Source organism: Apteryx mantelli, chromosome 6 (genome assembly GCF_036417845.1).
Source record: "Apteryx mantelli isolate bAptMan1 chromosome 6, bAptMan1.hap1, whole genome shotgun sequence".
Lineage (NCBI taxonomy): Eukaryota > Metazoa > Chordata > Aves > Apterygiformes > Apterygidae > Apteryx > Apteryx mantelli.
In genome coordinates, this window is record NC_089983.1 from 5,375,121 (window position 1) to 5,401,690 (window position 26,570).

The 26,570-nt window shown below is 41.9% G+C and overlaps 1 protein-coding gene across 7 annotated transcripts in view; it reads left to right on the top strand.

Moving 5' to 3' along the window:
• Window positions 1-26,570, top strand: part of HDAC4 (histone deacetylase 4) — a 279,008-nt gene that overhangs the window by 177,671 nt on the left and 74,767 nt on the right. For all 7 annotated transcript variants that reach the window (XM_067298642.1, XM_067298648.1, XM_067298646.1 and 4 more), the window contains 4 exons: window positions 12,712-12,843; window positions 17,453-17,565; window positions 22,152-22,268; window positions 22,356-22,554. In XM_067298642.1, the coding sequence (XP_067154743.1) occupies window positions 12,712-12,843; window positions 17,453-17,565; window positions 22,152-22,268; window positions 22,356-22,554 (561 nt within the window). The remainder of the gene's footprint in view (window positions 1-12,711; window positions 12,844-17,452; window positions 17,566-22,151; window positions 22,269-22,355; window positions 22,555-26,570) is intronic.

Sequence of the window (26,570 nt, forward strand, 5' to 3'; positions counted from 1 at the left end):
AGAGCAGTATTTCATGTGATTTATTTAACAAGCACTCCCTCCATCCCGCTCCCACTTTCCCCCTTCATCCCGGCACTGAATGAGCAGTGTTAGAGTGGGACTGGAGTTACTTTGAGCATGCAGACTTGCAAAGCTGCATGTAGAAGATGGCGTAGTTGTGCGTCAGATTTTGCGAGTTGGTTGTTCTTGCAGAGTTGAAACTAATACAAAGCTTTGCACGTCTGCAATCACTGTGTTTTGCTGAGTGAGAAAAGTACCACAAAAGTTCACTTCTGCTGGGATTTGCATTTTATGTACAAGTTTATACTTAAAATAAATAATCATGTTTCTGCCAGTCAAAGCGTAGGGGCTTCCTGGAAGGGTTTTGGTTCACACCTAGACAGTTATTTCTCAGTTAGGTTTTTCCCTGCACTGTGGCTAAGCAGGTCAGTTATTTCTCAGCTGTATATTATGTAAACCGGTTTGTTTTGGTTGGCTGTGATCCTTTGCTCTGTATCACGTGCCTACGGCCAACACAACCTCCGCCTCTGTCCTTGCTAGCTTGTGATCCGCTGCTGCTTCCCTTGGGGAAAAATCTAAGCTTCGATGGGCTCACCTCAATTTGGGGAACAATGCTGCTCAAGTGGATGGTGCAGACAGAGCTGTGTGTTGTAAATTGCTTTAAAATAGAAAAAAAAAAAGCGTTTTTGAAAGGATGGAATAGAGGTAAGAGAAGAAGCAGGGGTGTGACTGGAGAAAACATCTGAACTTCATACCTTCCACCAGTAGGTTTTGACATCTACCACCTGCGTAGTTATTTCTCATGTATGCTCTGTGGGTCTTTAGAGGTGGAGGGAGGAACGCTGGTAATCAAAAAGGGCGTCATCATTGTGAGAACGAATGGTGATGGGATGTTAACCAGATCTCCCTATGGGATTACAAGTCTTTGCTCAAATTGGCTTGCCTTATCCCAGTTCCCAACAGCTGACTGCTGCTCCATTTCCTTTGAGAAGGGATGCAGATATTCTCATGCCATTTTTTCTCCTAAGAGTTAGAAGTGGAGCAGCTCTTACAGGCAGTGAATGTTTTAACACTATTCCAGTTACCTTTTTAAACTTGTTGCATAGATAGGTTGTTGTATAGATGGGGATTTTTCTCCTTTCAGCATCTGACAGGGAAAAAAAAATGCACTTCTGCATTCCATCCCTGTGCCTCCTACCTTGCAATTCTGTGCATTAAAAAGACTTTTTTTTGGAACCTCTCTTTCTACAACATAGCACCTGTCCTGCTATCCAAAGTCACAGTCAGCTGTGTATGCCTCTCAGGCTGTACTGCTGGCACTTCCAAGGTGGAGAGGCTTTCCAACCCAAGCCTGCCTTTGGCAGCTTCCCCCTCAACGCTGCCATTGAGTTGAGGGATTTCCAAACGGATGGCTCAGCCTCTGTGGTTTCTAAGAGGAAAAAGTGGAAGAAACCGTGGATGAATTTCTGGACATCTTGCAGCAGGCTGCTCCTTAGGCAGTCTTGCCCATCACCAGGCCTGTGTACTTCAGTGGCTGAATGGCAGATGCCAGGCGCTTCTGCTTCAGCTACACAAGAAGTCGATCAAAAGTTGGCAAGCCTTTTCTAGGGTGTGGGCTTTTCCTCTGCGTGCCCTCTGCCTCTGTTTGTGGTCATTTTAACTGCTGATGAGAAGGCAAAATCTTTTTGGAGGACTCCAAAAGTTAAAAAATGGCTTTACTGAAGGGCATGGCTTCCTCTCATCTCTGGTTCTGGATAATGAGAGACATTAACTGCAGTAGATACTACTGCATCATTAGTGCCCATGACAGCCAAAGTGACACTGTCTGTATTTCAGGCCTTTGCTTTTCTTAGGGAAGGTGAGCACCAGTAGAGGGCTGTCCTCAGAGAAGATTTTCTTTCAGTTCGAAACCAGTCAAAACACAAAAAGGTGTGATGTGCACACCTATCTGGAAGAGGAAATTCAGTCCCCGGGCTGCTACCAACCGTCGCTGCAGTTTTCTTCTGCTCTGCTCATGGCTTTCAGTCTCCTCCAGGAAACCTCAGTATTTCCACAGGAGGAAGTATCCTTTGGCAGCATACCTATCACCTTGCTACTTAGCTGTCCAGGACCTTTGGACAACCTGATTCCAAGAATTTTTTAGGTCACTTTCTTATGCTTCTAGAAACTAGATGATCCATTTCTGGTAAGCATGTGTTAGCATCACCACAACATAACTGCTCCAGAAACTCCTTTTCTCATCACTTTAGAGGACCTTTCTTGGGAGGTGCAGTTTGAGGCTATGTCTCCCTTCTTGCTCTAGATGTTACAGGAGTGGATTTCAGCAGGAGAAAAGCATCAGCGCATCTTGCACCTTCCTTCACTTGCCAGCTGGGTTAGGTACTGTCTTTCCACTTCCTGGATCTAGTTCTCAATGCTATAAGCAGGTGATTTTCATCATGGACTTGCCACCTTCTCAAGAAAACATCCCAGTGTTACATACAAAGTTCTTCTGTTGGCAGTGCGGTGTTCATCCCTTTTCTGTTTCCCAAATTGAGTTCTGAATAAGAATGTGGCTGAATAAGAGCCCTGTCAGACAAAGTGAATTAAGGATGATAAATGTATTTAATAGCATCATTAAAAATGGAAGTAACCAAAATCATTGTTATTTTAAAACAATAACATATTTAACTGATTTTGTTTTTTCCAAAACACTGATGTTTGTTCTTTTTGTGCACCAGTATTAATCTTTTGGGGAATAGTATGTAATGCATATAAGTGCAGTTGCAAGGTTCAGGGGAGGTTTTTTTGTTTTCTTTTATTTTGCTTTCAATACAACAGCACTTCAGTTTCTGGCACAGTGATAGCCTGCAAAAATCCCATTGCCAAGAATGTTAAGTTGCCTGGAGAAGAAAGAATCCTGATCAGGCTGGTGTAAACAAGAGGAAGGGAAGGCTGGAGCCCATCCTAAACAAAGTTCTTTCTTGCGAGTGAGCTTTTCAGATTTTTGGCACTGTTCAAAACCCTGGCTTTATTTGAGTTTGTAATTTAAAACTGCCATGTCATGTAGTCCAGTTTTATTAAATTTGATTAAATGTTTGCAGTTCAAATACAGAATCCATCACGATACAGTTCTGATTACCAGGACTGGAATCCAACCAAATCACTGTTACAGAGAGGCTGACTTAGGGGGCTGAGAGAAAGCAACTTGAAAGATCATTTCTTCCAGGTTGCATTTTCAGAACTGGCAGTATGACCTGCATGTTGAGAAATTGTTCAGAAAGAGTAAATATATAATTGTGCTGGGTTTTAATAATACTGCCTTTCTTCCTTCTGATTTTTTTACAACACCATGACATTGTGGTAACAGATTATACCTATCCTTCTGTGCACACTTTGAGATATTTTGCTAGTCTAAAACTCAAGTATGAATGTAATATAATAAACATAATCAGCTGGGCATGTTCGCTTGAGTAGAGGTAGATATGTGCATGAATAATGTCTTGAAAGAGTGCTTGAAAACGTACAGCCTGTGAAACAGTAAACACTTGCAGTGTGCTCCTAATACATCCTGTCCCCTGAAATTCTACACTTGTGAGATTTGTTTTACTAAACTGTGTTCATGTTTCTTGGCCATTTGGTTTCCGTGAAATTGTTGTACTGTTAGGCTGTTGAATAGTCCAGTTATTAAATGGTTGAATCCTGTTCTCCGTCTGGCTGCTGGATGTCTTGCACTTAATTCCCCTTATCTAAACACTTCAGGGCTCTCCCTTTTTTTTTAGCTGAAATGATAACTGGTGGGCGCTATTCATTCTTTTGTCCTTTCATTGTTAAATAACTTGACTAATGCAAGGATTTTTTTCCCCCTCCATGTAGTTTCCTTTATTATATATACACTTACTTTAGTATACGCATTTTGCCTACAGCTGTTGAGAGGGGAAAATATAAGTGACCTTTTCTGCCCCCAAATCAAGACTGATGTCTTCCAAATGTAACGTAGCTTCATTGAGTTGTGCACTGAGGCCCTCAAAGAAAATACCTGGAAAACCCTTTCATAGTGATTGTAGAATCTGGATTTGGGCAGACTGTTGTAGCCTCTTTTGATGACCCTGAGAATTATTTGTCAACAGGTTTCTAGGAGTTGCTGAAGTTATTTTTAATGTAGCTTTTCAGTTTTGCACATCTAAGAATATGTTATTCTGCTTGCTCGAGTTATTTTCTCCCCAGTAACAAGGTTTTTACACTATGATGTTCCCTGCTTTTTGGAATTTGGGCAGTGGAAATATTAAAAAATGCTCTTAATTAGGTATCTGAGTTGGCCACCATCATAGAGATTTTTAAAAGGCTTGAAGAGAACTTTTTAACATAGTTTTCATCTTGCTCGTGTTTTTTTTTTGTTTTGTTTTTTTGTTTTGTTTTGTTTTTACATCTTGTGAGGGCTGGATAGACCCTAGCTTTCCCACTTGCTCCTGCAAAGGGATAGAGTTAAGGAATCTTGACATCCATTGGGACTTGACAGATAATCAGGATTTCTAATGAAAGCCACGTCATTTCAATTGGTCACTGTCCAGTTTTGTTGAAATCTGTAGAAGTCTGGCAAAACTTGGTGCCTGCTAGAATTGCCTGGGCAAAGCACATTCAACTCATGGGGATGTATGAACTGGAAAAATTTCCCTGTCTACGTATCTGTATTTAAATCGGACCCCAAAGTAAGAAATGTAGTCATTTCTTTTGAAGAACTCATATGAGATGTTCTCTAAAGTTGTAAGTGTAAAAATGGCTACGTCCTTGTGAATCACCACTACAGGTTGTGGAGCAAGCTGAAATCTCTTCATGGCTTTGTTCCTGCTGTTGAATAAAGCAAACCTTTTGTGAGACAACTGTTCTCCTTTGACCTTCTTCGTCTCTGTAAGTGAAAGAACTGTGCCTTGCACTTAGCTTTTTTACCCTGAACTGGCAGCTGGTCTTTGAACCTGTTTCCTCACACACTTAATAATTCAGTTGGTTCAGGACTTTTGATAAAACTGGTGCTATCAAAAATGTGCTGTTTTGTTTTGTCCTTTCTTTTGCACTTATCAACACTCTGGCGTTTGCCAAATCACTGTGGTTTGTTTCCCACAAGAAGACCTCGTGCCCTGCATCAGAAGAGATAGCAGCTGTTTGTGCACTTGAGCAACATTAGCATTTGGAAATCGCCAGTCTTTGTACTTGGGTTATTTGGCTTTAATTCCAGGGGCTGCTTGGCTTACGGTTACTGCAGCCACTGTCACTGTTTTGCGAAGCATCATTGGGGCACTGCGTCCAACCATTTCTTTACTTTGCATATTGCAACTCTTTGCGCTGGGGAGCTGAAGATCAGAATGAGGGTGATGGGCAAGAAGATTTTAAGGAGCCAAAGAATTCCTGTGCTTCCAAATATGTTTTCACTTCAGACCTATGGGAGAGCAACTCAGGGAGAGAATTTTCAAAACTAGTCTGAATTTAATGCCATACTGGGAACTTAACATCTTCAGCAGGTATCCGTCTCTGAATTTCCTGTCTCGATAGTAAAAGGGTATGTACGTGTGTGTGGTATGTTTTTGGGAAGAAATGACAACTGGAAAGTGTCGCAGACCCCCTTTTCAGCTACTTTTTCTTGGAGAGCAGGAAAGAAAGAAGCATGCTACCCCAAAACCTCCTATCCCAGCAATGTGTCTTGCCTTCTGCACAAGTGGTTAGGCAGTCACGACAGAAGAAGGAGAATTGGTTATAGCTTAAATACTACGTCTTGGAGCTTGCAGTAGAAGCAATCTTTCTTAACCTTTACAACCCACTCACTTAAGAACAGACAGAAAAGCTCCAAGGAGAAATTTTTAGCTCAGCATCATTAGACAGTGGCTTGGGTACTCTTTTGCAGTAGTGACTTCCCTCAAGGAGTAAAGGAAAACAAAACAAAAAAAAAATTGAGTATTCCCTCATATGTGGTCCAAAAGGGCAGCCTCCAGTACATGTGCCACTCGGAGGGCTACTTGTTTTCCTTGAATTTCGCCAGTGTTTTGGGACCTGCTGCAGAGGGAGGCTGACAAACGCCTTTCCCTGTGCTGACAGTCCCAGCAAACACATTTCTAGTCCATCGGCCTCCTGATGGACAAAGAAAAGGTCTATGTTATTCTTCTGGCTCGAGTCAAGAACGAACAAATTGAGAACAACCATTCTTTTCAGTCACTGCTGCACTTAGATGGGGCCCACAGTGATCATAAGTCGTACCTAGGCGCAGGTTCGTGGTCATTCACCGCAACTCCAAGGCTGTCCCTGAAGTGGGCAGTGCTGCCCTCCCCGCCTGCACCTTCCTGCTGGCTGCCGCGTATCTGCATGGGCATCCATGTGCTGTGCTGGCTCAGGACAAGGACCCCATGAACTGTCTTCTGTTTGCTAAAACTCTTTTGCTTCCACGCAAAAGACAGTAGCCTAAGGGAGGAGAGGGCCCAGCATCCTGCAGTATTGTTGGTTTCTTTGCACTGTTGCAGGAGCACAGGTTGTTTGAGTTGTATTTGCAGCTAGTGAAATTGGAACAATTTTCATTTAAAGGAAAGCAAAAGTTAAAGGATGTGTTAAAAATTAAAATACTGCATAAATACTGCATTTATCAAGAAAGGCGTAATACCTCTCTGAGTTGATTCTGATTATTGGAATGTTTTAAGTGGTTTGTTTTATGACAAAGATTGTTTAGAGGAAAATAGAGTAGGCTGAAATCCTGGCGTAGTGTGGGAGTATAATTTAGAGAAAATCTTTGAGCTTTGTGCAACATGGAGTGTCACTCAAGTTTGAGAGAATCTTTGTTTTTCCACCCACGTTGTCCTTCCTGTTGCCGACATGGTTGGAGGTCCGGCTTTCCTGTCCTGCTTGCTGAGTCCCGCGGACCCATGCACTACCTTGGGGCATGCTCTGATGAGAGGCGGCATTGACCTACATGAGAAATCTATATTGTTATAAATATCATTTCCTGCTCCAAGTGGAGAATGTCCATCTCTTTAAACCAAAAATAACTTTTTAAAAACAAAAATCACTTATTACTGTGATATTACAAAATAGCTCTTCAGATGAGACCATTGAAATTTTAGAGAGCAGAGCAAACTAAAGTGTACTGGGAGGACCAGCAAATATTTTCTTTATTCCCTCCATGACTTCTGACAATCGTCTCAAAATGCATGGCAGGGAATTTTTGATTCCATTCTTTTCCTTTGGTACAAGCAGTAGCTCCAGATGCAACCAGAGGCTGTAAACCATGTTGCCTATGGCCTCCTTTCGCAGCGCTAAGGTTGGACTAGAAGTCAAAAGGAAGGGCAGTTTGGTGTTTCCTTGCTCAGGAACTCTGATAGAGTAGCTCAGGTATTTTTTAGCATGATTGCAGGGGACCCTGAGGGCTTCCTAATGAAGCACTTCTCCTTTCACGTACCATACTCCTCCAGAAGTGTCCTCTGGTAGAAGAATAAAGAAATAAGTCCTCTGATTTTGTGTCAACTTTGGGGGAAGGTGATTTTGGGGAGCAGAAGCTCTGGGAGGCCCACGACCTATCCCTTGCTCTTTTTGGTCCTCTCAGCTCCCACTCTGCTTCACAGGTACTGTCAGGAGTGTGGCCCATTTTTAAGTGTATGTGTGTATGCCCAGGGTGGTTCTGCTCAGAGTTGAGTCACTTGGCCTTTGGGCCACTGGGTGTAGCCTGATCTAAGGGGGGGGGGGGACGTACTGAACAGATTGCAACCCAGAAAGCGAGTGGACGGAGAGCCCAGGAGAGAGAACGTGATTGCAGCAGCGAAGGGTGGAGGGGGCAGCTCTCCATCCCTATTTTGTCCCACCTTGAATTTTTGTAAAGCAACAAGTTACAAGCGCTTGAGATTAAAACCCCTTTAGAGTTTTTTGGGAAGCACATTTTAAAACCTTAGAGTGGAACACCAATACTGCTATTTTGCATATTGGTGCAGTCAGGCAAGCAAATGATAGTGAAGCTGTAAAAAGCGTGGACATTGTGTGTTCAGTTTAATGGGTGTTAAAACCTTCTTTTTACTGCTTAGGCACCGAGACTATTAACCTTCAGGATGAAAAATGATAACTGTTAACCATTAATAAGTTTTTGTTTTAAGGACACAATCTTCCATAAATACAGAAAAAATGGCCTTTCCACAGAGCTCTTAAATGCCAGTGCTCTGTGTTCATGCCAACACAGAGAGCGAGGACAGAAGAAAGAAAGCACAGTCAATATTTTTATTTAGCCCTTTCCAATGTTGCATCTAGTTTCCAAGATGTGTTACTTCAAATGATGCCATCTAAACATGACACCTAATGAGTGACAAAAATTTGGACTACTCGCCGCCTTTTCTTTCTCCTTTCTAGTTTGGGAATTTTCTGCTGCCACTTTTGCCCTACGTTACCTGTCAGTCCCAGGTACATTTGTCAGGGACCATATACCACTTGCCCTCCTTTATGCTGATGCCTACAACTACAGAAAAGCAAGAATAGTAGTTAGTGGAACAACTCTTGGGGTTCAGAGGAATATTGGTGAAACAATGTTGTAGCTGCTAAATCTTTTGGTTGGCATTAGGTGACCTTCTCCTCCTTTCTTTCCTGTAATGGGCTTTGCCAGGATCTGTTGAAGAGTCATGAGTACCTTTACAGAGAGAAGAGACCACGATGTACGCAAGTAGAAGGAGTCATGAAGGTCTGGGACAGAGCCAGGCAGGTGGGAAAGAAGCCACAGAGGGGGAGAGCAAATGCTAAATCGTAGAACCTGTGGTCCCTTCTGCTTAAAAGAAAGATAATTTATCTTTATTACAGTTCTGGTTGTGCAAAATGCCAGTTTCAGACAGCTATCCTGTAGCAAGACATGGCGTTGGAGCACAGTTGCCCTTCACACTTTGCCCGTAATCTCTCTTCTTCTCTTTTATTTACCGTGGAGCAAGCTGGACATTAGAACAGTGACAGCGTAGTAGTGTTGTCTTTTGCCAGGCTGGTGAGTGTTAGTATGTAGCTTCAAAAAAATAAAGGAATAATAGACTTCTTCTGTGCCCAAGCCCCAAAATTAAGATGTACAAGGAGGGGAATTGGCATATTCATGCTACATTGTTTGTTTTTTTTCATAAATGTGGCTGGGTAATGGGAACAGTGCAAACTCTGCCCAGGATTTTGTGTTTTTGACTTGCACATACTTAATGTCAGATTAGTTCAGCAGCTTAGAGGATGCAATTCCAAGAAGAAAACAATGAGAGTGACATAAATGTTGAAGAATTGGATTACTTTGGGTCCTGCTGTAATAAATAAAGTATAAAAAGGGTAACTTGGGTTTGAGTCTGTGAAAACTAGGGAGGCTTTTGGCTTATGTTTTGTGCGAGTTATTAATTTACTCACTTGGAGAAAAACAAAATATTCTTTGAATAAATAGCTGCTATCAGCCAAACTAAGTATGTCACTGTTTAAGAAATCCCACTGGCTTCATTTAAGCTGACTCAGACTTTGGTATGTGCTTCATTTCTTTGCTAAACAGGAGTCAAACTTTTGGGTAACTTCATACTATTTGATTGAAAAACTTCACCTTAAGACCAGTACACTTTGTAATTTAGTCTCAAATTGTCAAAATTACACTAGTTAGCACCACTTTGTTTTGGACATGTGGCCTGACAGGATGAATTTCAAGAGATTTTGAGTGGAATTGGTGTTCCTGAGAGACATGGAATTAGTGTTTTGGATGTCTAGTAGTTATATAGTTACATGTTATATAGCAGTTATATAGTTATTTGTCAATATAGTTATATGTTGCTTGAATTCGTAATTTATACTTTTGCAGGACAGCTCTCTTCTGTTTGAAAATATATATTTTTTTATTATATAGGAGTAAAAAAAGCTAAATAAGCTTAAATTCTTGTTGTGAAGTTTGGAAATTCCTTTGTTGAAAACTAAACCTTTTATATAAGATATGCTTTATGTAAATTCTTTGAATCTTAGATTGTTATGTGCTGCTGGAACTGAATTTTAATTCACCTACTTTGGGTTATATAACACCCCATTAAATGCATGCAGGGATTATGTTCTTTGAGATCTTGATGACATGTTAGATTTAGGATTGTATTTTTGGGGGAAAAACTCTCACTTCCATCACAGAGCAAAGGCAGAGCATGTTGCTAAACAGATGTGGTTGTTTAAATGACGTTTTGGTGTTTCAAAACTTGATCCTTCAGCTGAGGAAGTGAAGGAGAAATATACAGAATACTTAACCTGAAAATACTTTTGTCTGAGAAATTTTAATATGACGCTTGCTGTGGGGGGGCCATAGCTTCTTCTTGAGATGTTTTCTCTTTGAAGGCTATAATTCTCTATGTTCTAATGCTTCCTGTTACACAGAAGGATTTTTTACTGTGGTGTTATCTTTGTGCCATATTTTTTATCGATAGCTAATCTGTGACCCCCAAATCTGTCCTTCTGTTGTCTCTCTGCTATTTTTGAGGTGTTTTTAACCGGTTCAATTCCCTGTGTTTTAAAGCTGTACAATGACTTGTCTGTTCCCAACAGAAAACACGCTTCAGATGAACACCACGGAGGAAATAAATTGCATATGAATAAAATTCTCACTGAAATACAATTTATATTGTCATGTTTTTCTTTGCCAGAGGATAAATCCTTTCAACAGCAATGGAATAGGCTTATATTTCATTTGTTCGTTGGCAGTCCAAATGTGTCAGAAATGTATGTACCAGCATCTAGCTGTGACACATTCTCATTTATTCTTTAAAGTTTTGACCCAAGCATCTAGACAGTTACTAATACTTAATATTTGCAGCAAATTAAAATTGCGAATTGACGTATGTAGCATGAGGTACTGAATGTTGTCATGTCCAAAGATTACTTTTAACTTAATAAATCAATTCTGGGGGGTGGGGGGGAGAATTTTGTGAACTAGCCAGTGAGAATATATACTTATATTTTAACTAGTGCGCTCTTCTACTTTTGTCCTCCAAGCAAATGACAGATTTGCATTCAGTCCCCTTCCATTTTATATGCAAATGATGATTTTCCCCCTTTGCTAATGCACTTCATACTGCATTTTAAGCATCATCTTGATGAGGCTGACACTTTTTTTCGGTGCTTCCTTTATCTCTTGCTGGCATTTTTCTGTCCAAAACATTCATGAAAAGCTTTTTCCTTTTTTCCTTCCCAAAGTTTCATCAAAGAACTGTTTTGATGGCTTTGCGTCGAGCATTTGATCTTGAACTCATCAGCTTTTGATTTTTGAGCCCTGCAATTAGCATGGTCGGTCTTGATCTTTTTTACATGATCTAGTGGTCAAAGACAACTGTAGGGAAATATGTCTGTAGCCAGACTTAGTTAATTCAAAGCAGGCTGTAAGCCCCATTTGAAGTCTCCTGACAAAGTTTAGATTATTAGCTCTTGAGTACAGAGAGTCAAATGATGAAGTCAAGATTAAGCCGCAGAGTTGTTGAGAGACTGGAGGAAGGGAAAACGTTGGGCCAGTTCACGAATCTCCTAACTGTCAGGAGCCCTCAAGCACTAAAGCAGGTATTTCACATATACTCAAGAGAACACAAAGTTCACAGAGGAAATCATCTTGCAGGAGGAATCTTTACTTAAGGCTTCATTACATTTAGAAGAAGCTGATAAGGTGTGCCATGCTAACGTGTTCGATGTTGCCTGTTGTCATTAGCCCAGAGGTATTAAGGGATCCCGGGAGTTCTGCTTTGACTTTCGAAGAAATGAAATCTCAGGATCTGGGTACAGCCAAAACTTTTATTTAAGAGATTATTTAAAATGGATGATGTACCCAAAGCAAGTCAGACTGTGGTCTCCGAAACTGTATGCACACTTACCCTTGGCAAGCTTGGATTTTCAAAGTATTTGATGTGTTTTTACATGCAGTTTTACCTTGTGGCTGTGATGATGTAACCAAGTTGCTCCCCAAATAAGCAAACCACCTACTCCCTGGCTTTGGCTTTGGCCTTGGCCTTATTCTTCTGCTGTTTTTCTTGAACTGACACTAGTGCTCACCTGACCCCAAGATGAGGTGCTTCAGGGAGTTAAACCAGCAGGAAAACACTAATTTTTTTTGTTGTGGGGTTTGGATTGGGTTTTTGTTTGTTTGGTTTGATTTTTCCTGCTGGCTTACCTGCCTAAGCCAGGTCCCCCTGGGCTCGGATGATTCCCAGGGTGTGGAGCTGCCCGTTTCAGCAACGAATCGCAGATAGCATCTCGGCCACACGGTAACGCCCTAAGCTGACCAAGCAGCAACATCTCAGCTAGGTGGGACTCCTTCATCTCAGCTGTTGCACTGATTCATGCAGTAACTTTTAGATCACTCCAGTTGGGTTTTACCACTAACTTGGAAGCTCATTGGGCCAGAGGCAAGAACAAGGGAAGTGCAGTTCTCTGCACTAGTCTGAATGAGTTTCACAGCAGGTTATAAGTCTGTGTCTTCATTTTGGAGAAGGCATTGCATGATGATGATTATTTTTTAATTAAAATGCTATTGACTGTCATTACCAGTGCATTCAGATATCACAGAAGCTGGAACCTGTTTGCTATGTTATGAAGTCTTTGTTCCAAATGTACAGTATCAAATGACTAATTTCATTTACAGTTCTGCAGATGCTTAACTGTAATTCAGCCTTTGTATTCAGTAGAAAATGACTAAAATAATATGAACTAAACCACTGTTTGCTTGCAGTGATGACTTTTCCTTTTTCTGTTCAGCATCTGAACCCAATCTGAAACTACGATCCAGACTAAAGCAAAAAGTGGCTGAAAGACGGAGCAGCCCCCTCTTGCGCAGAAAAGATGGTCCAGTAGTTACTGCTCTTAAGAAGCGTCCACTGGATGTCACAGGTATGTTGGGTAAGCAACCAAACATTATGCCGCCTGCCACACACTGTATGAGGTGTCCCTTTTTAAAAGAAATTCTTACGTCTAATTAATGCTGTAGTCTGATTCTGTTGGATGCCTTTTAATAGTCTAGAGACCTGGATGATGTGGGCTATGTTCAGCAGGGATTGATGGAGGTGTAAGTCAGCAAGGTGATTCTTTGGGTATTCTTCTATTGAGGCAGCATCACCAAGTCGATAAACTTATTTTTACTACCTAGCTTTAAGACCTCTGTAAATAAATGCAGATATGTCACCACTGTATTATTTTCCTCTAAGCATTTCTATGATCTTCAGCAACAGGGTGTTGAGAAATAGTAATATCCATGGAGGAGGCCCTAATTCATGACTGTCTTCCTCCAGCAGTAAGTGCTTTACAAACCATGTTTGTTTTAGGCTTTGGGCAGACTGCCATAGTTCCTTGTTAAGTAATTATGCTGAAGTTTTAAAACATGTAAGGCTTATATATATATATTTATATTTTTTTATATATATATATATATGATATTTTTGACTACTTATTTCACAGTTTCTTGTTGAAAAATAGTATTCTTTTGGGGCTGAAGTTTGTAAGGAGGGATCACAGTAAACTAGATTATGTAGATTATCATAAAGCTAAATCTTAGCACCATCTAGGGATGCCTCTGCGTAAGTACCACTGGGTGACTGCTTTTTCAGGCTTTTTGTGCCACTTTAAGGCACACTATCATGATTCAAACAACTTAAAAGTGAGCTCACTTTAGACAGCATAGTGTTTTCAGGAGATTGTAGGGTAGCTGTGCTCTACTTTGTATCAGAGCCTCTCTGTTTGCAAAGGAAATAGATGATTTTAACAGCCTTGCATAATTTATGTCCCATCTGAAAATCGAATTTCCTCCACTTCCCATATGGTGCTATCTGTCATAGGGCTTTTTAGAATAAAAGAGGCCCTAATGTCTGTATGCTAGCTCCATATCCCAGCAGTGTCTTCAGAAATGGCAGTGGACCTTCCTGCTTTTCAGTTGACCTGGGTCAAGGAGCCAGCCTAGCACTTGCTTAGAAAAATATCTGAATGAAGGTGAGCAAGAGCTGAATTCAGCTCGTGCTTGTAGCTGTCCTGGCTCTTGGTGCTCAGGCAGGAATGAAGAGAGTTTGAAGGTTTGTTGGAGTTATTACGATAGGAGGGGACTTCTGAGTTGAAAACAGCGTTGACCAGTCACTCTTCAGGGATGAGAAATTCCTTTTAATCCCTGAAGAATACATATTAATAGAATCATAATTTGAATGTGCCAGGTACTTTTCCTATGTTTAGGTGGCATGCATGAGATATAATATGGTATAATTAATGGTATGGTATACAAAATAAAACACACATTTTCCATGCAGTCAGAATACGTTTTCCAAAATGCCTGGACCCTCCACAGTTGCTTTCCATAGAGAAATTCGAAGTTGGGTCTGAGCTGGGTCTTATTCAGTGCTGAGTCTTCCTGATAGCAAGACACCTCCCCCCATGCAGAGACAATGAAAAGCAAGAAAGCTTTTTTTTCTTTTCTTAAAATGTATTTCAAAGAGAGAAAGCCTGCTTTCTGCAGTCAGGGTGGGTCCCAGCATGCTTTCCCAAACCCAAAATATGAGGTTATTTGGGAGAGAGGAGAGGGACGTTTCAGATAAGCAAAAGGTATGTGCTGCCTCAGCACTCTGGCTTCCAAGCACTCATCCTCTGGCCCGTCAGGATCACGAGGGGAGGACGGGCAACATCTTTGATCAGTGCTGAAAAGAAAACGTCTTCAGTTACCTTCTGCATATGCTTGTGCAAAAGCTTGCAAACTGCCTGTCCGCAAGTTATGAATGCAACCACATAATGTGCTCTCTTCATATGGGTCTTTTGTTCATATCTCTATAATAGAAGGAAATCACAGAATCACAGAATGGTTGAGGTTGGAAGGGACCTCTGGAGATCATCTAGTCCAACCCCCCTGCTCAAGCACGGTCACCTAGAGCACAGTGTACAGGATCGCGTCCAGGCGCCTTTTGAATATCTCCAGAGAAGGAGACTCCACAACCTCTCTGGGCAACCTGTTCCAGTGCTCTGTCACCCTCACAGTGAAGAAGTTTTTCCTCATGTTCAGATGGAAGTGTCTGTGTTTCAGTTTGTGCCCGTTGCCTCGTGTCCTGTCGCTGGGCACCACTGAAAAGAGTCTGGCTCCATCCTCTTGACACCCTCCCTTAAGATACTTGTACACATTGATAAGAGCCCCTCTCAGCCTTCTCTTCTCCAGGCTAAAGAGGCCCAGCTCTCTCAGCCTTTCCTCATAGGAGAGATGCTCCAGTCCCCTAATCATCTTTGTAGCCCTTTGCTGGACTTGCTCCAGTAGTGCCACATCCCTCTTGTACTGGGGAGCCCAGAACTGGACGCAGTACTCCAGATGTGGCCTCACCAGGGCTGAGGAGAGGGGGAGAATCACCTCCCTCGACCTGCTGGCAACACTCTTCCTGATGCACCCCAGGATACCATTGGCCTTCTTGGCCACAAGGGCACATTGCTGCCTCATAGTTAACTTGTTGTCCAAACATATTTATTTAAAATATTTTTTCTCACAGGTAATTTTACATAGTAAAAAATGGTAGTGAAAATAGAAGTTTTATCCTTTAATGTCTGAAATCAGTATTTAAGGGAGATGCCTACCAAGCCCTCTCAAGCAGGCATCTAACCTTAAAGCAGTGGTGTTGGGATTGTGTTCTGCACAGTGTCTTGGACGTTCTGATTTGAAAATTTAGCCTATGTTGTGGGATCTGGAGAAGAGCAGCTTCCATGGATCCTTAATATCACAGGGCGAATATGTTCAGGCTTGTTTCTGGCCTAGCTATTTGATACCTCCCTGGAGCCTGCAGAGCCTTCTGGAGTGCGTATGTGGTACTTGCATGGATCAAAATAGCATAATAATATATACAGAATAATGCCACAAAAGAAACAATGAAAAAGATCCCTGAAATTATGACAATTGGCTTTATTTCTATTTGGACATCCTAGAGCAATTATAGGACTGCTGCAGCCTGAACCATGGCAGCTGATAGGAGATTCTTCTGGTGTTGGTCAAATCCTGTGCTTAGGGAGAGGGAGCATTCAGGAAAAAAAAGTTTTAGTGTTATTTACCTTCCAAAATAAAAAGGGAAACACTGGAAACTGTTCCATACCAGGTGAGACACCTTCTGGGGGAAGTTTTCTGCCTGTTGCAATCTCAGACACTGTTTTTGTTTGTTATTGTTTCTGTGTCATTAGTGGGGAGGCTTTGATTGCAAGTTGAACATCTCAGTGGTTCTGGTTAGTGAGTCCACAGGGAACGTGTTGATAAAATCTACAAAGGTAGGCGGATTTTCTGAGCTTTCAGATGGTAACGGAGTTGGGGATAAACCCTGCACTGGGTCTTTCCAATAAGAGAGAGTTTACTCCCCAAGTGGAGAAGACCTGCAGATAAAAGGCAGTGTCTTGAAAAGAACTTGGTCTCTCTTGGTCTTTATACAGTTTTACCTGATTTTTATAAAATGTCCTCAGTCCATGACTTTGGCCAGTGTTGGCCATAGTCATGTCTCACTTCGGCAGTGTTCAAAACTTTTAAAGTGATTTAATTTGTCATCCTGACAAATACCAGATTCGGCTGCAGATTTAACCACCCACCAGCCAGGGACTGAGGAGAAAGGGACAGAAAATGCATATCCCTTTCAAAGCAGCCCTTCTTCCAGCAAACGAGTTGAGGTGTGTTGACTAAAGGGAATTATTCCCACTCTTCTGAGCCAGCTTCCCGTCGTTGTATACTGGGAGTGAGAGGGAACATGTTCTTCAGCACCCGAGGGGGTCGTTAAATTACTTAATTTGATGTGTGTGATGCCGGGCATGAAGGGCAAGTGCCTGCTTCAGGGCCCTCACCGCTCCAGGAGCTATATAAAATAGTAAAATAAAAGTCACCCCCAGTCGCATGCGGGCACCCGTATTAATCCATTCACTAGTGCTGTCTTAAAACCCATGCTCAGAGGCCTGGACTATAAATCACAGTGCCTTTTTATAAACATATGTCAGCTCTCATGTCAGAAAAGAACGAGGGCTCTGTGGTGGCAGGATGTTTCCAGTAAATCCAGATATACCAGATGGCGACATAGGAAAATGTAAAGGTTGCCTTGCTGTTCGAGGGCGAAGTGTGATGCAGTATGCATTGAGAGGGCAGTGCTAGGATTGAAGGCTGAAGAGGGTTGGAGAAGGCGCTTGAGGAAAATGAAGTAGGACAGTTTGATATGCTCCAATTTGGCCTCTTCAGGCTTTCCGTGTCTTTTATTATCTTCCAATCATATTTCAAGTTAGTAGTATCCTACAAGAGAAATGCCCATGCAGAAAAAGACATAAATAAGGTAAGCAGGTACTTGGAGGGATGGTTTCAAAGGATATTTGTGAGTATTTTAAAAGTCCTGTTAAGATTTAAAGGGGATACGGGGCGGAGGGGTGTTTTCCTCCAAAACAAAACTCGAAGGGTTGTTTTCTGTCTAAATAGCATTGCAGAGATTGTTTGTAATGTTTCTAAAAGTTGCTTTTGGATGTGTTTTAGACTCTGCATGCAACAGTGCTCCTGGATCTGGTCCCAGCTCTCCAAACAACAGCTCCAACAACATAAGTGCTGAGAATGGAATTACAGGATCGGTCACGAGTATTCAAGCAGAGGTACAGAGCTGTTCTTTAGTTTGATTTTAACACTTGAGTTTCTAATCTGTTTTTGCAGCGTCTTAAGAATTTGGACATGTAAACTGACGTGAATCCTACTGAAAACCCTAGATCATGACCTGGAGCAGACTTTGGGATTTAACCTCCCAATCCAGGGTGACCAGTTGCGTTATCTGTGTATTAAATCTAGTTTGAACCACCTCATAAGCTGCTTGTGGTAACTTGTGGTTTTATTACGAGTAAATAGTGAAAATAAAGTGTTTTGGGGAGGAAAAACATGAAAAGCATTTCCTGGTCCAAATACAAGTATTTTAAAATTTTGAGCATCTTTTCCCATATATTGCAGTATAGGGTGAATCTGTTAGGTGCAGTAGATTAGTGTAAATACAAACAGACTGGAACTGGATTAGAGGAAACCGGTTTAACCTTTTCTTCTTCACATAGGATTTGAAAGCTTGGTGCCTGATACCATGTACTAGTTTATAATCCCATAAACTTTCACCATCACCGGAAATATCTGCCACGGTTGTCTAGGGCAGGGTATTGGGCTAGGTAAACTTGAGTGTGATTCCACGTAGCAACTCCATTGTCCAGACTTACTGAAGCCCACCTTTTTCTGAAGGTTGATAGAGGTATCTTTAGGCTTTACCTGTAGTAAAGCAATGGGGTTGTATCCTGGCATGTGTATGTATCTTTTTTCCCAGCTTGCCATTAGCTGTTCTCCCCTTGAATATAGCGTCTGTCTTATCATCAGGACTGTAAAACCAAGCTTGGGCTTTTACAGGAAAGCATACTAACCTTCTGTGGTCTCCCCAAATTATCCCTGAGAGTTTGAAAATGCCTTTTTTGTAGTATAAATGTAGGCCTTTTTCACTTGAACAGGTTTTCACTTTATTTTTATTTCTAAGGTAGTGTAACATCCTTTAATATAGGGAGTATGCCTTCTACTCCACCCTTTCCAGTAACACTCTCCCCTGCCAAATTACTCAACACATATCTACGTCCAATATAGTCTGTTGCCGTTGTTATCAAGATTAAGACAGTATAATGTAGAGTCTTCACTTGACACTGTGAACCATAGCTGTTGTAAAGAGGTGCAGCTTTTAAGTTGTGTGCCATCCATTTAGTAGTTTGGAGTAGGTCTGGGAAATGCTAGCTTACATATGCAACCCTGTAACTAAGGACTGGCTGAGCTGAGGGCACATTGGAGGTTCTTCTCTGTTCGCCCCAGGTAGGCTAGCCCTTCATTACCAGTTTTGCTGGTTCAGGAGCCATAGATCTTGTCTATATTTAGCAAACTGCAGATCCCTAAGTGCTAATGGTGGAAAAAAGTGCTGGATTTGACCATTTCTTGCAATCCAGATGGAACAGGCTGCTTCCCCCAAGTCAGTGTTAGCTTCTAAAGGTGAATGTGAAGATATAGTACTCTCCTTAACCGTTTTATTTTTCAAATAAATAAATCAAACTAATGAATTGTGACTAGGCCACCAATACCTAATAAAATGGGCACAGACACAGATTTTAAGAAAACTCTTTTCATGGACTGCTCGTAAAGCAGCAATTTTGTAAATTAGTCTGAGGCATGAGTGGCACAGACCATACCAAAAAAAAAAAAAAAAAATCCACGCACTGCCAAAACAGTTCTCTGGCAGGAGTCAGCAAAAATGTAGAAGACATTCGCCTTTCATTTAGCTCTTTTGCATCTTTACTGCAGTGGCTGATTTGTGGTAATGCTGTTGTACGTGAGAAAGGAAACCTGTTGATCTAGAATTTTAAATGGAGCAGTATCTCCATCTCCAAACAAACTTAGGCAAAAAGAAGGGGGAAAAGTGGAGTTGTCATTTCTCCGGAAGTCATGCCCACAGGTTTTTCACCTTATTATAATTTTTGGAAAATAACAAAAATGTAACATATGAATGATTGTGGTAATTTTAGAACTGCCCGGGAGTGCATGCAGTGTGTTGGATTGCTGCCATCACAAGTACAGAAAAAAACATAAATCGCTATATGACAGCAAAAAGAACATTGATAACCTGTTGCACAAATTGTTCTTCTGTTCTCCTACTTGAATTCCTTGGCTAAATGTTCTAGTTCTTTGCATTAGTTTTTGTGGAAAAATGGCTTTGGTCTATTTCTTGTTCCAGCATGGCATGTTGCTTGTTACCAGCTGACCCATTTGCCTATATATTTTTTAATTGTCTGGGTTTATTTGAGGAAAAGCTGAGTAACCTAGGGTTTTGGTTTCTTTTGGATCTTGTTCTTTAGTATTACTAGTATTATATGGTAGTCCAGGTGTTTTAAGATTTCTGTGATACCAGTTGATCAGTCCTTTGTCATGTTTCCACTTTTGCATACTATAAATATTTAAATGCTTCCAGAAAATTAATGTTGCCAACTTTGTGTTTCATGTTTACCTTCATGTTTTGTTTTATATGCGAAATGTGTCTCTTCGCTTGTCAGTTTATTGGAAGGTCACCTCTTGAACCATTTCAGATACACTGGAACATGGTCTCTGAGTTCATTATTTAAGGTTAAATGCTTGCCTTGAGTATAGAAAGACCACCCTACTAAAGTCTATTTTTTAACTATTGTTTTTAAATCTTATGATTTTATCCTCCTTGCAAAGGTACAGGTTATTCATTGCCATTGTAGTTGATATGACTGTAAAAGTACCTCATTACAGACGAAAATTGTACATGCTGAAATTGTGCTCTTCAGTGCAATTCTATAGATGTTTGTGCACAATCCACAGATGGGATCTGTATATTTAAAGTGATGATAATGCCGGTAAACGTCATTTGCTATTAGTTTCAAGCTGTTGCATTTTTCTTTTCATTGTTTTTAAAACAAATTCCCACGAGATTGTTTGAGGCACAACGACATGGTATGGGTTGTTCAAGGAGTTAATGGATGTAGTTTCGTTTCATTTGTGATATCGGTAAAATATTTCATTACTTTGCTGACAATAACTACCTTATTCTCCGTGCTAACATTCTGTGTTATTTAAATTAGAGCAAAATTGCCAGTAGTGTTCAAAATTACTTGCAAAAAGTGTGTGGGCATGCACAATCGCATGCCCTTCCCAGGTACCATTCAGCAGCAAAACGTGTTGCTCTTTTCAGATTCCCTCCTTTGTTTTGTGGCAGCAAAAATGTTAAGCGCTCTATATATAAATTCACAGTTCTGTAACTGTGAACTGAGATCTTAAAAACATGTTTACTCTTTCTAAGGGAGACCTGATCTGGGATGTATTTTCAACGGGCCTGACTGACATTAATGAAAGCGCAAGAAGATAAAATGGGAAGAGTTTTGCTTGGCGGGTGAACTTTTACATAGTGGCATAGGAAAGCTAGGCAAGCTTGCCAAATGTCTGGGATGCAGAAACAGCTGGATGCTAAGAGAATAAATAGGAAATTAGTGGCATATCAATGTGTGCATTTGCAAACGCGCGCCGGCGTCTAACAAAGCCAGCAAATGCAGTCCCGGGAAGGTTTTTCTCCTCCCTGGCCCTGTACAGGCAGCACTAACCTCAGGCCACAGTGCTGGGTTTTTCTGTGAAAGTTGTCAGTTAGCATGGTTAAATCTCAAGAAATGCAGGAGGCAGGTTCTTTGGAAGATTGTTCTTTATAGAGTGTTTTTCAAATTTAGTTCTTAAGTACATAGGGTGTTGGGTTTTTTTTCTCTCTCTCAGTGGTTGCTGCAGTGTTGCATTATTCACCCAGTTTCTCCTTAGAGTCATTGAAGGAGCAAAATAGTCCTTATTACCCAGAGCCGGTTTTGCAGTCAGCAAAATAAACTGCAAAGTTTCATTGACTTAAAGGGCTGTGAGATTAGGGCTAAAAATGCATAAAACCATTATTCAGATCTTTCCGTTACGCTGATGTCGGTTGTTGCATAGTATAAGGTTGGATTGGTCATAATCCGGTTTTCCTCAATAACACCTGACTTAAAACAGTAGAAATTCTGTAGAAAATCTTTTTGAAATCTGAACTCCTTTTTATTTTATTTTGGTTGGAAAATTACCCACTGGAGAATTCAGTGGGATCAGAACATTTATTTCCTAACAAGAATAGCAGGCAGTTTAAAGTAATGTAATTTTTTCAATGGGTTTTCTAGCACGTATTTCAAACCAATCGTTCTTGAAATTAATGGAACTTTTGCGTAAGTGTTCTTTCTTTAAATGGCCGTAAGATAATACACTGCATCCCACATTGCATCCTAAAAATCCAAAAATACCTGCATAAACACAATCTTAAGGCTTTTTGATGAGGTTTTGAAGTCTGCTTTAAACTAAAACCCACTAGTAAGTAGCATAAACTGTGATTTGGTAAAGAGGACAATAATCCATTACAATGCCTTTTTTTTTTTTAAGGTAATTTGTTTTGGCTTTAAAAGAACACATGCTTCACTTTTAGAGGGGTAAGGGGGCTGTTAAATCTTTCTCGGGAGAAGCTTTTTGCAGTGGCACTGTCTGAAGCCTGCGAGGAGGCACGACGCTGGTGGGGTGTGTGGGTATGTCTGCCGTGTCCTCGGTCCCATCCCTGGATGCTGTCTCACAGGGGCAATGTTCTTGCTTTGGTTTCCAGACCAGCCTGGCTCACAGACTGGTGAATCGTGAAGGCTCCGTGACCCAGCTTCCGCTCTACACGTCTCCGTCGTTGCCCAACATCACGCTAGGGCTGCCTGCGACCGGCCCTTCCAGTGTAAGTGGTGTGGGGCGCGGATTTGACTTGGTGCTTGCAGCTGCCTTTGGACCTTAACCCACTGTGTCCTCGCCTGTGCCTTTCCAGGGAGGGTCAGCACAGCAGGATGCTGAGAGGCTTGCTCTCCCCACCTTACAACAGCGGATCTCTTTGTTCCCCGGCACCCACCTCACTCCCTACTTGAGCACTACAACGCTGGAAAGAGATGGGGGAACTGCACATAACCCCCTTCTGCAGCACATGGTCTTACTGGAACAGCCGACTGCACAAACTCCCTTGGTCACAGGTGAGAACTCCGTAGATAACTTGCAAAAACCATGATACACAAGCCCAGCCAGGGGAAAAGATGGATATGATATCCATTACTTTATTTAATTATTTATTTTATAAAGTCTGTCTCACAAGGGAGATAGCATGTCATTCGTACATTTTATAGCTATAACAGATAACCTTGTAGCATGTGTTCATTGATTCATGGATAGCTGCAACATTTGCAAAATCTGAGATTGCCCACATCTTCCAGAGGTAGGAGAAGCTGCCTTGTCATCTTGGCAAAATGGAAGTAAATAGCATTTACTTCCATTAGGAAAGCCTAAATTTGTAGGTAACAATTTAAATCTACTTTATAGTTAAAATTCTAATTAGCTTAGATTAAAGTGGTAATAAAAATGTTGTTTCTTATTTCACTGATCACCATCCCTATTTATCACTGATATTTTCTATTCCATATATAACAGAACACACATTTACAAAAGCATAGATTAAAATACTGGCTTTTCATCATTATAATAAATGACAAAAACATGGCAGAATCTATTGCATTCAAACAGATTGTATTTGTTTGTATATGTTACAATTTCAGTATGTTAATTGCTTTGAATTGCTCCCTGTGTTATACTCTCAGAATAAAGTACCTGTGGGAAGGCATATTTCTATAAATGGGATTGAATCAAAGCAATAATCCCAGGTAGGATGCATTTCTGTCTACAGTATGTAATGTTAGAGTAAAGATCAGGAAAAAGGATATTCTGCATACGTTAAAGAAATAATGATTTTTATATTCTTTCATTCCATTTATAATGGGAATTCCTGAGAGATGTTGATCACTAAAACATCACAGCACCACTCTCTGGTTTGGCTCCTGCCTGGTTTTACATTCAATCCCAGGAACATACATGAGGCTGTGATAAGTTTAAAAACACACACGTACTGGGAGGCTGAAGAACGGAAGTGTGATGTTTAACCAACACTCTTGGAGCCATAAGAGTGGTTTGTACAGAATTCTTGGACCTTTACATAATTTTCTATTACCTTTTTTGTCGTGGTCACTGTGGCAAAATGAGGTTATCCAGAGTCACAACCTGTCTCTTCACCAGTTGCCCTTTACAGAATCACAGAATCGCTGAGGTTGGAAGGGACCTCTGGAGATCATCTAGTCCAACCCCCCTGCTCAAGCACGGTCACCTAGAGCACAGTGTACAGGATCGCGTCCAGGCGCCTTTTGAATATCTCCAGAGAAGGAGACTCCACAACCTCTCTGGGCAACCTGTTCCAGTGCTCTGTCACCCTCACAGTGAAGAAGTTTTTCCTCATGTTCAGATGGAAGCGTCTGTGTTTCAGTTTGTGCCCGTTGCCTTGCGTCCTGTTGCTGGGCACCGCTGAAAAGAGTCTGGCTCCATCCTCTCGACACCCTCCCTTAAGATACTTGTACACATTGATAAGAGCCCCTCTCAGCCTTCTCTTCTCCAGGCTAAAGAGGCCCAGCTCTCTCAGCTGTTCCTCACAGGAGAGATGCTCCAGTCCCCTAATCATCTTTGTAGCCCTTTGCTGGACTTGCTCCAGTAGTGCCACATCCCTCTTGTACTGGGGAGCCCAGAACTGGACGCAGTACTCCAGATGTGACCTCACCAGGGCTGAGGAGAGGGGGAGAATCACCTCCCTCGACCTGCTGGCAGCACTCTTCCTGATGCACCCCAGGATACCATTGGCCTTCTTGGCCACAAGGGCACATTGCCAGCTTATGCTTAACTTTGTGTCCACCAGCACTCCCAGGTCCTTCTCCGCAGAGCTGCTTTCCAGCAGGTCAACCCCCAACCTGTACTGGTGCACAGGGTTATTCCTCCCTAGGTGCAGGACCCTGCACTTGCCTTTGTTGAACTTCATGAGGTTCCTCTCCACCCAGCTCTCCAGCCTGTCCACATCTCTCTGAATGGCAGCACAGCCCTCTGGTGTATCAGCCACTCCTCCCAGTTTTGTATCGTCTGCAAACTTGCTGAGGGTGCACTCTGTGCCTTCATCCAGGTCATTGATGAAGAAGTTGAACAAGACTGGACCCAGTACTGACCCCTGGGGGACACCGCTAGCTACAGGCCTCCAACTAGACTCTGCGCCACTGATCACGACTCTCTGAGCTCTGCCATTCAGCCAGTTCTCAATCCACCTCACTGTCCACTCATCTAACCCACACTTCCTGAGCTTGTCTATGAGGATGCTATGGGAGACAGTGTCAAAAGCCTTGCTGAAGTCTAGGTAGACAACATCCACTGCTCTCCCCTCATCCACCCAGCCAGTCATTCCATCATAGAAGGCTATCAGATTGGTTAGGCGTGATTTCCCCTTGGTGAAGCCATGCTGACTACTCCTGATCACCTTCTTTTCCTCCACATGCTTGGAGATGGCCTCCAGGATGAGCTGCTCCATCACCTTTCCAGGGATGGAGGTGAGGCTGACTGGCCTGTAGTTCCCTGGGTCCTCCTTCTTACCCTTTTTGAAGACTGGGGTGACATTGGCTTTCTTCCAGTCTTCAGGCACCTCTCCTGTCCTCCATGACCTGACTCTTGATTAAGAGCCACCAGGAAAGATTTCCCCTCTTACCCTATCACCAAAATTTTCCTCCTCATTTGTGCTGACATTTGCTTTAAAGCACATGTGGGAAGTGGACTTTTTTCTTCTAACTGCCCCAAAGCTTCCTGGAGTTTTCAGCATATTGTGTTGGTTTCCAAGTGCATTCCTTCTAGTCCATCTGCTATATGTGGTGTTTTCAGGGCAGGTACAACCTGTTACAAACCACCACTTAGGAGAATCTTCACTGTACAGCAGACCAGCAACAAGAAATACATGTTCCAAATTCAGCAAATGACACAGAGCAAGCCAACATGGTCTCAAAAGCCCTAAATGGGCTAGCTGCCAGATCTTGGTTAGTACTTCCAACTTCTTTGGAAGCAAAGGGGACATGATTAGTGTTCTGCAGGCAGCCTTCAGCTTGGGAGCTAGCCTCTTGACTGCTGCAAAAGGAGCCAGCACGGAGGGCATGCTTCTCTTTCTGTGCAGGAGGTTAGGCATGAGGGTTATGGGAAACCGAGAGTCACTGCTGGACAGAGGTTTGTTGCTTTTGTGAGTCAGGAACGAGTTCTGCTAGGCTGGTTTCTGGATCTTAGCTGGAGTTTAATGACCACCTTACCTTGAGTAGAAAGTGATGATAAAATCTAAGCATCATAACTGTGTCCCCCAATAGAGCAGGCTACCTTAGATCTGCTGTTGCTCTTGTGACAGGGTACTCTGGATAATATCCTTCATGTGAACATGCACATCCTGAGTAGGAACAAGGTGTCTCCCTGAAAACCCTTCACATGGGACCTTGGTCATTCTCTTGGAGGAAAGTCATCTTCCAAGATACTGTATACAAACTGTAGAGGATCCCTTTCTGTGCTCTGTAATTTCAACTTTTGGTTAGAGGAACTGCACTATAAGGGAAATGGACCATATCCTTCTAAATTAAGCATATATTAAAAAAGAGAAAAGAAAACAACGCCCTTTTGCTTTACTCTATTCAGAAAAGCACAGGGTGAGAGAAATGCAGACAATCTTCTTGCAAGAAGAGAGGCTTCAGAATGAATCTGATTCCTTCAAGCAGGGTAGTTCTGTGAAATCAGTGGGCACAGGAGATAGTGTCCTGGGACAGGTGTTTCAAGGTGTTTTCCAAATGTCTGTGTTCAGCACGCTGCAGACTTCTGTACAGCTTCTCTATGTTCTCAGTGAAAGAAGAGCAAATGAAAGAGTGAAGAAACAACTTCTCCAGTCCCAGAGCTGCCTCATCTCTGAATATTACTGACCACTTGAGCAGTCTTTCCTTTGTTTTATGCAGTGAAGTAAAACAAAAGGATGTATATTTTGCTAAAAGCATGCGCAGCCTTATCCCCATTAGACACACAGCAGTTCACAGCATTGATGACTTTCTTTCCCAAGGCATTAGCTGGCAACGGTGCAGGCTTATTCTCAGCTGCTCCAGTCCTGGGTTTGATT